At 51.1% G+C, this 12,439-nt stretch overlaps 1 protein-coding gene across 1 annotated transcript in view; it reads left to right on the top strand.

The window, feature by feature from the left end:
• Nucleotides 1–11,796, top strand: part of Anks6 (ankyrin repeat and sterile alpha motif domain containing 6) — a 55,469-nt gene extending 43,673 nt beyond the window's left edge. Inside the window, exons 13-16 of the mRNA XM_090330312.1 lie at nucleotides 406–473; nucleotides 3,441–3,557; nucleotides 9,338–9,434; nucleotides 10,737–11,796. Coding sequence (XP_090186438.1) covers nucleotides 406–473; nucleotides 3,441–3,557; nucleotides 9,338–9,434; nucleotides 10,737–10,786 — 332 coding nt within the window. The 3' untranslated portion in view covers nucleotides 10,787–11,796. The remainder of the gene's footprint in view (nucleotides 1–405; nucleotides 474–3,440; nucleotides 3,558–9,337; nucleotides 9,435–10,736) is intronic.
• The last annotated feature ends 643 nt before the right edge of the window (nucleotides 11,797–12,439 follow it).

The raw sequence follows: 12,439 nt of genomic DNA, 5'->3' as shown, positions 1-12,439 counted from the left end.
CACTCAGATGCCTCCTTCTAGAAGGCCACGGTACCAAGCCATTCCCCCAACTCTGGTCTACAGACTGCTTCCTGCTCTCCACATTCTCTCTTGGACTCCCTGAACTCACTTGTTTGACCATTGCCTCCAGGGGCATCAGCCCTGGCCAAACTTTGTCTTTGCAGCTGGGGTTTCGGGAGAGACTGGGGCCGACCTGGCAGTGAGGGTGAGGCTGTGGGAGGGATTGCTCAGTTGCTTTTTGCATTGGGTTTCTTGTAGAATTTTATGTGAAATAAGATAGCACTGTTAATGGAGCTCTGAAGAGCACTCTTGTCACAGTTTACCACATTCTAAAATGAGGGTCGGTCTCTCCCTCCCTCCCTCTTGCTGTCCCTCCTTCCCTCTCTCTCTCCCTTCCTCTTAAAGATGAACTCACCGGAATCCTTAAGAAATTATCCCTTGAGAAGTACCAGCCCATCTTTGAGGAGCAAGAGGTAAGAGCAGCTGCGCCTGGGGCTGCAGGTGAAGTGTTGTTCTAGAAGTGCATTGTCTAGCTGCGCCCCTTCCCTCCAGGCAGCTGAGGAAGCTGGACGTCAGCCCAGCGCCGTGAGCTCCCGTGGGCCTGTGGCATGGACCACTGAACTTTGTCACTTGGAGCATCGCGCTCTCTAGAAACATTTGTGTCTCTCCTAAAAATGGGTTTGGCTGGCAGGCTCAAAAGGGGCCCAAATAGATCCTGCAGAGTCTGTGTGAAGTATCTGGAGGATGGGCCCTGGGTCCATTGCAAGCACTTAAAGTCACGAGAAAAGATGTGGTTTGCTGGGTGCTGGTAGCTCACACCTGTAATCCTAGCTACTCAGGAGACTGAAATATGATGATCTAGGTTCAAAGCCAGTGCAGGCAGGAAAACAGTATCCTATCTCTAGAAAACAGAAAGTGGTGCTGTGGCTTTAAATGATAGAGCACCATCCTTGAACAAAAAGAGCTGTAGGACAGTAACTAGGCTCTAGGTTCACGACCAGCCAAAGACAGACACAGACAGAGATTGGCCCATAGAGATATTCTCTCTCTCCCTCCTTCTCTCTCTCTCTCTCTCTCTCTCTCTCTCTCTCTCTCTCTCTCTCTCTCTCTCTCCCTCTCTTTCCCTCTCTCCCTCTCTCTCCCTCTCTCCCTCTCTCTCTCTGTCTCCCTCTCTCCCTCTCTCTCTCTGTCTCTCTGTCTCCCTCTCCCTCCCTCTCCCTCTCCCTCCCTCCCTCTCTCACCAGTCCTGGGCTTTGAACTCAGGGCCACAGCACTGTCCTTGGGCTTTCTCATGACTAGAGTTCTACCACTCGAGCCACAGCACCACTTTGGGCTTTTTTCTACATATGTGATATGGAGGAATCGAACCCGGGTCTTTTTGTATGCCAGGCAAGCACTCTACCACTAGGCCAAACTCCTGGCCTTCATAGAGTGATCTCTAAGACCCTATGCTAAGTGAAAACAAAAGCAGTCACAGAGTCTACGTTAGGGTGTGGCTCTGTGTATAGGAAGAGCCAGTCCATAGAGACAGAAAGCAGAGTAACAGGTACCAGGGACTGGGAGGAGGGCAGGGTACCTTTCGGGGGATGGTGAAAATGTCCTAAAATGGAGCGTGTTAAGGTCATGCTTTGTATCAGAGATGAGTTATACCTCAATAACAGCTATCACACAATGGAATGTGTTAGCCAAATAAAACGTCAGGCCAGCAGTGGCAGGGGGTGTGGTGGGGAGATCGCTGGCTGAGCAGAAGAAATCTCAGTGCCATGGCTCTCTGGAGAGCTGCCCAGCGCCCCCAGCAAGCTGCAGGTGCAGCTCAGGAGACCGCCAGGTGGGTGCCCCGCTTCCTGTGTCCCCACTCTCTCAGCTGTGTCCTGACTGTCCTCCCAGCCTCTGGCCATTTCCAAGGGCAGCGAGGATTGTTCTGAAAAAATCCTTTCCTGACTGCTGCTGCTGCCCCCCCCTCACTCTTACCCCTAGAGCCCAGGTACACCTCTGAACACACCTCCATTTCCGACAGCCTCCCTTTCATGAGGCCCCGTTCATTCTGGCTCGGTTGGCACGCTCTGGTCCCTGTCAGTCCTGGCCCAGAACCACTGCACCAGCCTAGAGCAGAGAGCTGAGATGTGTTCCCGCTCAAGTCCTCAAGAGTCAGGACGCAGAGCAAGCAGATTTTCTGAGGAGGCAGGAAGGCATTCCCCTGGGGAGAATGGGGGCTTTCACTCACCCTGGGTAGGCGAACACATGAGCGAGTGAGACAGGGTCCCATCTGCACCCGCCCAGGTGCCTGCTCTGTCAGAAGCCTGGCCCAGCCGTGTTCTCCTTGCCAGGATTGCCCTCTATGAAGTTTACCAGCTGGTTGGAACTGGGAGTGTTCTCCCCCCACTGTGCTCCCCATGGGTGCTTTAGTAGAAATGAGTGTCAGCCTATCCATTGCCACTGCCCTGGCCTCTGGCCCAATCCCCACCCAGGCACCCTACCCCCTGCAGCGTCTCCAAGTGCCTGGTGTGTGAGTGGCACTTACCCCAGCTGCACGTGGCCATCAGAATAGTAAACAGCTCAGCGCTTGTTCTCCTCTTGTCTGAATGAAACTTAAGAAAAGACTTACTATTCTTACTGTTTTACCTGTATTAGAATAGATCAGATTTGCTACATGTATTAAGAAAACAAAATATCTTGATTAAATAGATTATTTCTGCCTTGGAGAGGAGTCATCCAGGCTCCATCCAGCTCTCTGCTCCAACATTACATGATAGCTCTCATTTCCTAAGTCAGTGTGGCTGCCAGAGCTCCAACCATCACATCTGCATATAGGGCATGTAGGATGGAAATCTGCCGGGGAAGGGAGCCTGTCTGACCCCTCACACTTGACTGAGGCTTCTTTGTCCCACCTGCAGGTGATGAGTATGCTTCCTTCATCCCATCTTGCAAGGACAGGGGCCTGTGAGCTTCTCTCTTGGAGCAGAGTCTGCTCCTTTCCAGGCCCAGGTCTGGCTGAGGCTGGTTGGGGCTTCATAAAAAGCAAGCACTGTACAGTGCTTGTTTGTGCTAGTTTGGCCTCTCTGCCTCCGCTGTCCCTGGCACTTCTTTCCTTTCTTGCTTATTTTCTCTGTCTTTTCACAGTCTGCACCTCTCTCATCCGCTGGGAGAGAAATCTGGTGAGTACTTCTGCGCACCCACACCTTCCTGGGTGGTGTTTCGAGTTGCAGTAGCATCAGAACTGGCTTCTGAGAGACTGGATTCCCCTTCTGAAGATTGTTCTTGCTGTTGTGCTTTAAGGGTCTTCCCACGAGGCCCCCATTCGGAAAGCCCAGGGTGGGCTGGGTGGAGTCAGGAAACAGTACTCCCAGTACCGGGAGGTGGCCAGTCAGGATGAGTCACCAGTATTGCTGCTGTGTGAGCATGGTGATCGATCCCACCCCTTCCTCCCCTCACCCCCCCAGGTGGACATGGAAGCGTTCCTTACCCTCACTGATGGCGACCTGCAGGAACTGGGTATTAAGACTGACGGGTCCCGACAACAGATCCTGGCAGCCATCTCTGAGCTGAATGCAGGCAAGGTACCGTTGTTCTTGGCCTTCCTTCACAAGGGTCCCAGGCCCTTTGTGGCCAAGGGACCACAGTCACACACTTGGAACCAAGCCCTTCGCACCTCCCCGTGTGGCCCTTTTCTTTTCCATGTGTGTCCCCTGCATGGTGGTTATTAACTAAAATGCAACAGTTCCTCCAGGGATTCTAACCCACAGCGTGGGTGTTACCTTTGGAAGCAGTGGGGGAGCAGAGCCCCGGGTACAGGCAGCTGATACCTGGGGCAAGGCCTGCCTGTTCTGAGAGCCTCATTGTCCGTGCCTGTGGGATGCAGTGATGGCTGCTGGAAAGGTTCCTGGCACCCAGACTGCCGATCACTATCGTTGACGGCCACCCGTGTTTCTGTTCATCAGCTTCAAAGCTAAAACACCAGCAGGAAGGCCCACGCACCAGAAAGGCCCCAGGACGGCGGGGCCTCCTGCCTCTCACCTGTGGCTTGCCTGGGGTTTCCTTATACTGTCCTACAATTGCATCTTGTCTGGGCGTGAATGTGGCCATGTGGGCATCTCTGCCTTCGGCCCTTTCCTGCCTCTCGCTCTTCTTTCCTTCCTTTGAGGTGCTGGCGCTGTCCCTCAGGCTCTGGCCTGCAGCAGAAGGTGGCTTCAGAGAGCACGGCTGCTTTCCCACTGTCTGTGCATGGCCAGACCTTGTGCAGTGTACTCGCCAGACCTGCGGTACCAGCAGCTGATAAATATTGCTCGGGCTCTTTGTCTTCTACGAGGCACTCACAAACCAGTCCTCGTGGCGGCCTCAGGAGACTGGGGTCTTCACATGTGCTGGGTCCAGCTGGTGAGGCAGCAGAGGCTCAGGGTGGAAGGAATCCGTGGCCTCGGGTAGGCAGCTTCCAGGCCAGCACTGCGTCTTCTCTGCTCTTAGACGTGGGCCCCGCATGAGGGGAAGCACTGGAGTTAGGAAGAGCATCGCCCAGAGATCCGATGTCCGGGGAGGCTCACGACGGCGGCCCAGTCCCCAGCCGCTACCAGTTCCCACGCAGGGAGCAGCCCTGCCAGGCAGCGTGAGAATGTTGAAAGTCCAGCCGCACACTGCCCATGCCCATGGAACTGCTGTTGGCATCAGCAGGGTAGCTCCCGGAGCCTCCCAAAAGCTGCTGACTGGACAGGAGGCTGGGCCCAGATAGGAGCCTCTGGGTAGAACAAAAGAGCCTGCAAATGTGCAGAGGCCCTGGGGTGAAGAGATGTGTGGTGTACTGAAGAACTGAGGGCACAGCAGGGCTTTGAGACGTGGAATTGGGGGCCAAGGAAGGACAGCGGGTCCCCGGGCAGCCAGGGACCCAGCTAAATGGGGAGGGGACCGTGGTTGGTGGTTAGGGCTGTGGAGTTGGAGAGGCCTCTAGAGGGCAGATACTTGGCCAACGCAAGAAGGGCAGCAAAGATAGATTAGACCAATCAAGAGAGGAGGTCAGAAAAGGTTCTGGATGAGAAACCCTGTGAGCACAGGCCGGAGCTGCCATGGCAGCAGCTAAGCCTCACTCCTGCGGTGGCCTCAGCGCCCTTGGTTGTGGTTGGCAGAAGTAAGACAACTGAGCAGCTTTGGGTCACCTTCGGAGTGAACGGTGCAACCAATAGGTTTTCGTATCTCAAACCTCCTCCTCACCCCACAGGAGGACATTTGTCTTTGTGCAGTCTGGAACCTTCTGGGGCCTTTCTCTCTGAACCATCACCCAGGCTCCCAGCTTAGTCTGAGCCTCGCTTCCTGCACAGCATGGGGCCCCTCTTCAAGCAGAAGGGACAGCTGCTGGTAGTGCTTCCTGGGGTCTCATCTCACTAGCTCCCACCAAGAGACCTTCCTCTGTGGTGCTGGACTAAGGGGGCGGCCCCATCCTGCCATGCCAGCCTGTTCCACGCAGCCACTGGTGGAAGGGGCAGTGCCAGGGGGAGTCACAGCGTGGTGTAGAGAAGTGTGCTGGGGAGAAGTTAAATGTGATAAAGGGTCGATCATACAAGCTTTGTCTTGGTTCCTACAATCTGTAGTTGACCACAAGTGGCTCTCAGAGCCCTGGGGCCTCAGCCACTCAGAGCCCAAGTCACCTGGCCATGCATCAGGGCCTTCTGCCTCTGCTGGCTACGGAGAGGGAGCTCCTCCTCACCATCTGTACACAGGCCTTTGCTTTTGCCACTCATGGTTTGCCAAGACTGCACCGTGTGACTCAAAAGCCCAGAATACAACTGAGAACACAAACCCTGCCACAGGCTCTCCTCACCCACGAGGGCCACAGCACGCAGGGACTATAGAATCACAAGGAGCATTCTAAAGAAATGAAATGGGTACCAGGCACCGCTGGCTTACACTTATCATCCTAGCTGCTCTGGAGGCTGAGATCTGAGGATCATGGTCTAATGCCAGCCTGGGCAGTAAAGTTTGTGAGACTCTGTTTCCAATTAACCACCAAAAGCCAAGGGACCTGAGTTCAATCCCTGGTACTGCTACAGGAAAGGAAGGAAGGAAGGAAGGAAGCAAGCAAGCAAGCAAGCAAGAAAGAAAGAAAGAAAGAGGGAGAAAGAAAGGGAGAAAAGAAGGGAGGGAGGGATAGAAATGTTCAACATGCAAGAATCTTTTGGGTATGTGTGTATGATTGGCATAGGTGGTAACAGAAAATACGTCCTTACACAATCAAGAAAACATTTGGGGGAAACATTTGAGTTGTATAGACTTAAAAAAAGTAAATATTGATCAAGAACACAGCTCCCAAATAATGGAATATCAGCAAATAGAGCAGGCACATGAAACCAGGTGAGCCCACCCCCTTTACAAGTTGTAGTATGGGCTTGAGTCTGCAACTTAGTGTAGTGTTTTCAAATGGGGTGTGTGTTACAGGTTAACCAGAAAGTGCTCACGTAAGCCTTTTCCTTACTCAGCTCTGCACCATTATTTCCTTCTGTTTCCCTTCTTGTGATTATCATTTCATTAAGCTTACACACCATCAACTGTGAACATTTTTTTATTATGCTTCAATAGTTGTTCTAATCGGTTTCAATTTAGCATGTCAGTTTATGAGTACAGTGTCACCCCATCATCCTCCCCCATCCCTCCATCCCCCACCCGTCCCCTCAGTTCACCTGGCTCAATGTTCACATACGTTTATGGATGAGTACGGCTGCATTCACCACCCTTCCTCTCTCCTTCTCCTGGCCCCCTCCCCTCAGCCTCCCCCCATTAGACACACATGTGCCAGCCTCCTAGCTTCCATGTTGTGAGACTGTAAGCTGTTCCAAAGAGTGACACCACTGGAATCCTCCCGCTGTGTACCTCGTGCTTTAGTTTACATACATGGACACAGCCCAGAGACTCTTCAAGGACAAGTGGATGGAGAAAATGGGCTATGTGTGTGTGTGGAGGAGTATGTATACACCTGTACAATTGCACAATGCATGTATGCACATGTGTATGTACACACATGCATGTGTGCATGCACATACACATGTGTACGAGCCTGGGGTGCTACTCATCCATCAGGAATGATACGTTATTTGCAAGAAATTGATGCACCTGGAACAGATTATGTCAAGTGAAGTAAATCAGTCTCTGGGGACAGAGAGCACATGTTTTCTCATGTGAGAATTTTTTGGTAAAGGAGCCACAGTCAACCCATCACCCGGGCTCACGCTGGTGCTGGCGCTGCTCGCTTTGAGGCAGATTACTTCCTTGCAGCCTGTGTGCCGAATTGTGTGTGTGTGTGTGTGTGTGTGTGTGTGTTTAATGTGGCTGAGATAAATTTGGATCTGTAATTTTACATGTTGCCTTCTTTGTTGACCATGAAATCTACACAACTATCTATATGACTCAGAACTCTTTGGGAGAGTTTTGTTGTTGTTGTTCTTTCTTGAGGATTTAAAAAAACAAAAACAAAATCTCACTGTTTCAGACTCTCAGTTTCTCTCACCCAAGCCTCCTGAGTGCTGAGCCTACAGGCATGTATCACCATGTCTGGCAGAACTCTTTTTAATTTATCCTTAATTTATTTTTAATTTATTCTTAAATTTACATAGATGTGCTTAAATTAATTTTTCCAAATTAATTTTGGAATCCCCACTTGTTGGCTATGTGGGTTCTTTCTTTTTTTTTTTTTTTTTTTTTTTGGCCAATCCCTGGGCTTGTACCCAGGGCCCGAGTACTGTCCTTGGGCTTTCTCAAGGCTAGAGCTCTACCACTTGAACCACAGCACCACTTCTGGCTTTTTCTATATATGTGGTACCAAGGAATGGAACCTGAGTCTTAGTGCATGCTAGGCGAGCACTCTACCACTAGGCCAAACTCTGGATCCCCTGAAGTTCTTTCTTTAGACTTCTAAAACAGGACCCTCAGGTCAGAGAGCCAGACTAAAGGCACCTCTGACTGTGGCTCCCCTGAATCCTGTCTGAGTACTGACAGCTTCTTGTCAGTTATTATTAATCTAACAGGCTCAAAAGACAACCATGCCCTTGGCTTTCATTTGCATTTCTTGTAAATACTTGATATGCTGAGCCTTCCCCCCGAACAGTTAATGACCATTTGTTATTTTCCTTTAGGGACTTCCTAGGCTGGCCTGTGGAAACTCAATGATTCTTACAGAGCAATTATCATCATCTTCAGTCAGGCAGATGAGGGGCAGGCAGTTATGGCTTAAATTACCTGCAGCTCCATCCTAAGATTAGCAAGCAGTGAGCTCTAGAACCCTAACTTCTTTAACGCATTTCTCAGACAACTAAGGAAGGCGGTGCTGAATGAAACAGTCACTGTCATCCCTCAGTGTACTTCTTCACCCTGCTTGTCCTGGACTCCCCAGTTCATCACTCAGGTTGAGCTCCCCAGCAAAGCCAGGGATGGGATGAGATCAGGTGCCACTGCCATCCCTGGCGGGCAGAGCTCCAGGTCTCCTGCCTGTCCCCACCCCACAGCCTGGAGATTCGTGTGGATGGACTCAAGGTTATGTTCAAGGACCAGCATGAAGGGAAAACCTTTACTGTCCTCTCAGTGTAACATGCCCGAGCATGGTTTGGAGAGGGGTCCTTGGGGGTGAGGAGCTCATGAAATGAAGGAAAAGGACGTCTGAAGTCTGGACTCCTTTCAGATCTTACTCTTAGCAGAGAAAAATCTGCCCAAGATGATAATTTTTTTAAAAATTGTTTATATTCTAGTCACATTTTTTTTCATTCATGTTCAGTGCCCCCCTCAAAGGGCGGGGGTCTATGTGTCTCCTGGTGTCCACACTGGCAACAGCACCCATCTGAGGTGCTATGACTGCCCCCGTTATTCACCCGAGGAAACCAAGACCCAGAGACATGAAGTATCTTACTCAGGTTCCCTCACCTTGCAAAATGGGAGAGATGGGATTCCAGCCTGGCCTGTTTGACCCCTGCATCTTCTTAACCTCTGTGTACCGCTATCCCTCATCCAGATATGTCTTGAAATATGGACTTGGGGATTCCCTGGAAATCAGATCTGGAAGATTTTATTGCAGAGCCAAAAAGATGAGGAACCCTTGCACTAGCCCAGCTGCACCCCAGTCCCCTTTGCCCAGGAATTGGAACCCCACATCCAGGAGCCTCTCCAGCACTGACAGCTGCCATTGTGGGTGCTGTGGGAGCGTCTTACTTAGTCATTTTTATTAAACTCTTTCAATTAGATCACTTTATTTCCCCCAAGACGCCCATGGGTTTTTCCAAGTATGAGTTGTACATTAACAACACTGTGTCAATTGAATTAATGGTTAAAAGATTTAACAAGACTTTCTGTTTTTGATTTCCTTCCACAGGGGCGTGAGAGACAGATTCTACAGGAAACCATTCACAACTTCCACTCTTCCTTTGAGAGCAGCGCAAGCAACACCAGGGCCCTGGGCAGCAGGCCCTGTATGTGATCCTCTGGGGTGCAAACCCGCGTGAGCCCTCTGAGCCCCTCTGCTCCTTGCAATAGCCAGTTCCAGCCCAGAACCCAGAGACGAGCCAAGTCCTCTTGTTCCCTCTGCTGGGAACATCAGTTTGTGATGCTTGGTGTCATAACCGGTTGGCATTCATAGGAACTGGGTCTCCCCTAACAGTCCAGTTGGGGGTTCCTGGTTGGCATATGATTTCACACAGTGACCTAGGGCTCTAGTTCCTTTCCTCTGGTGCCTTCTGTCTCTGGGAGCCTCAGAATTCTGTTTCTGCCTGGAAGAAGGGAAAGAGGTGGTAGACAGAGACTACGCTGCCACTTCTCCACTGCCCTGCCCTTAACTGACCCATATAAACACATGCTTACATTCCATTGGCCACTGCATGTTGACTGGCCCCACACGGAAGCAAAGGAGTATGGGAAATGTAGTTTCTTCTGCTGGCTTTCCAGCAACCCTCTAAACTCAGAGTAAGGTGAGCATTTAGGGGTTGGTAGACACTTAGTCTTCCCCACCACATCCTGCCTTAAAGCCTTTAACTCATTCTTCATGTCCAAGTCACCTCCCAGGTAAAAACTTTCTCTGTACCCTTGCACTCAGGGGGGTCCTTCTAGCCACTGGGTTCCAATGTATTTTCTATGTAAATGGCTGCATACAGAGGCCAGCAGGCTTTCTGTTAGTGTGCTGTTTATCATGGTGCCCTAACCACTCCACAGGCCACCAGAGCCACTGTCCCATAGAGGAGACAGGCACACCAGAAGGACTGTGAGTGGGAAGCTCCTCATAATACCAGTGTGCAGAAGCAAGAGACAGCCCTCTCTGAGGGCTCAGGCTTGTCTTAGTTGGCCCAGGAGGAGAGCTGGAGCTCCTTCTAAAGGGAAGTGTGGGCACAGCCACCGGTAAGGAAGAGGGGGAATGGGCAGCCAAGCCAGGAGCCATGCTCTGAAGACAGTGATCCCCTGTGTGGACTCTGCATCAGTGGGCAGGGGTGAGCTAGACACTTGCTGATTTTCTGTGTATAATGATGTTACCCTAGGACTACCAGTGGATATAGGGTAAGGCCCAGCTTGGTTTTGGTGCAGCCACTTCTTGGATAACTTCTTGTGTCTTCATCTCCTTGAGCCTCATTTTCCCTTTTGGTTACCAGGGGATAGCCCTCCCTATGGTGCTGGAGGGACCAGATGAAGACTGGGAAAGCCCTTTCATGCTGGAGCGGTGCTGACAGGAGGGGTCTCCAAGACAGTACATATTTTACATCTCTCCCTCTTGTTTTCTTACCTAGCCATGGCTGGATGGTTGAGGCCAGAAGAAGCAGCCTCCAGCAAGAGGTAACAGCAGCTGACATGGTTCTGCTGGCATTGGAGCCCTGAAGATACAGGGGTCAGCCAGTGACTTCCTGCCCTCCTGTGTGCCTGACCTGGGAACTCACAGCAAAGGGAACAGAAGGAAATCATGGGAGCTGACTCAGCAGAGTGGAAAGGGACCACTCTCATTTGCTTCTGTCTTGGATCTGCCCAACGATGTTACAGACCAGGCAGACCCCTTGCTGGTAGCTGCAGCCATCTACCCTGGGCTGGACTTCCTTTCAAGTAATCCCCACTACAGGGCCTGGGACCCTCCTGGAAAGATAGATTCTGCAGCTCAGATGAAGGAGAGACATCGGCATCAGAGCATACATGGAGTACTTATGGCCGTCCCTGTCTGTTTCAAGCAAGTTAATGTCACCTTGCTAAGAGACTGGATACTCCTTCATCTAATAAAGTTGGAGCCAAATTCTGTAGGAATGGTTGGGACAGGGAAGCAGGGAGTGAATCTCCTGGCAGGGGAGCTGGGTGCAAGCCTTCTTTCATTGAGGGTTTTGTGCTCATGGCCCAGATGCTTCCTGAAGGCTTGCCAGTGGCTTTGAATCTTAGGAGAAGCAGCAGAGGCTTCTCCCCAAAGTAGACTTAAAGCCGGACTCCATTTCAGTGCAGCAGAGAAGCCAGGCCAAATAGTGTTTCACCAAAGTTTGGGGGCGACAGACAGGAAATGCAGCCATGATACAGAAAAGCCCAACTCCCAGTCATTGGGGTCAAGCCAGCTCTCATGAAGATTCCCTTCCAGCATGGTGAGCAGAAAGAAACCATGGAGTATTTCTCTGTGGTGTTTCTATGGCCATCCTCAGGGAGGCTCCAGGTGGCTGAGAAGACCACTATCCACTGGTCAGAGATCAGGATGCCATTTGCTTTAGCCCTGTGGAGCTGGTTTCCACTGCCTTCCAGCAAACATGCCTTATTATATTATTGGTTGATGCTTTCAGTTTCATTTGCCAAACTGCTTATATTAAACAGTGGTGAATCCCATTTGCTCATTTTGTGCTCATCAGTGGTGTAGATGTTGCCCGGGCTTTCTCTAGTGTAGCTTTTAGAGGGTGAACCCCTGGGCTGCTGGATGTTTGTTCCTGTGAGTTGCCTGGCCTCATCTCCACAATTACCCAGAGAAACAGCTCTAGCATTCCTATTGGTTTGGTGATTGTGGCACACCAGCGGGTACCAGCTTTGTCAAGGTCAAACACAGCTAGCAAGGTCAGCTTGGGTTTGAATGCAGGTCTCACCTCAGAGTCTACATTCCCTTCATGATGTCTTGCTGCCTGTCAGCAGGAATAACCTAGCCAGCAACAAAACAAGCAAATGACACCTTGCTAGTTAGGCCATTCGGTTTGTTCATGGAAGGGGGTGTGGTGTGCTATAAATAGCTCGGAGGTTCTCTTTTGTTTCTATGAGGAATCCCACTTTGTCCTTGATCGCTGATTTCACTACCTCCTGTTGGCAGGCCCTGCCATGAGGAACATTAAGAAAATGAAAATGGCGTGGGGCCATTTCCCCCATGAGCAGGAACACTGGCAGGGGAGATCTTTCCAGGTGGGCAGAGGTGCCATGAAGTTCAGTTGTGGTCCAGTGGACTAGACAGGTGTACCAGATGCCAGGATGAAGTGGAAGCAAGGGG

This window comes from Megascapheus bottae, chromosome 3, assembly GCF_031878675.1.
Source record: "Megascapheus bottae isolate mThoBot1 chromosome 3, mThoBot2.hap1, whole genome shotgun sequence".
Classification (NCBI taxonomy): domain Eukaryota; kingdom Metazoa; phylum Chordata; class Mammalia; order Rodentia; family Geomyidae; genus Megascapheus; species Megascapheus bottae.
This window is presented reverse-complemented; position numbering and strand designations above follow the sequence as displayed.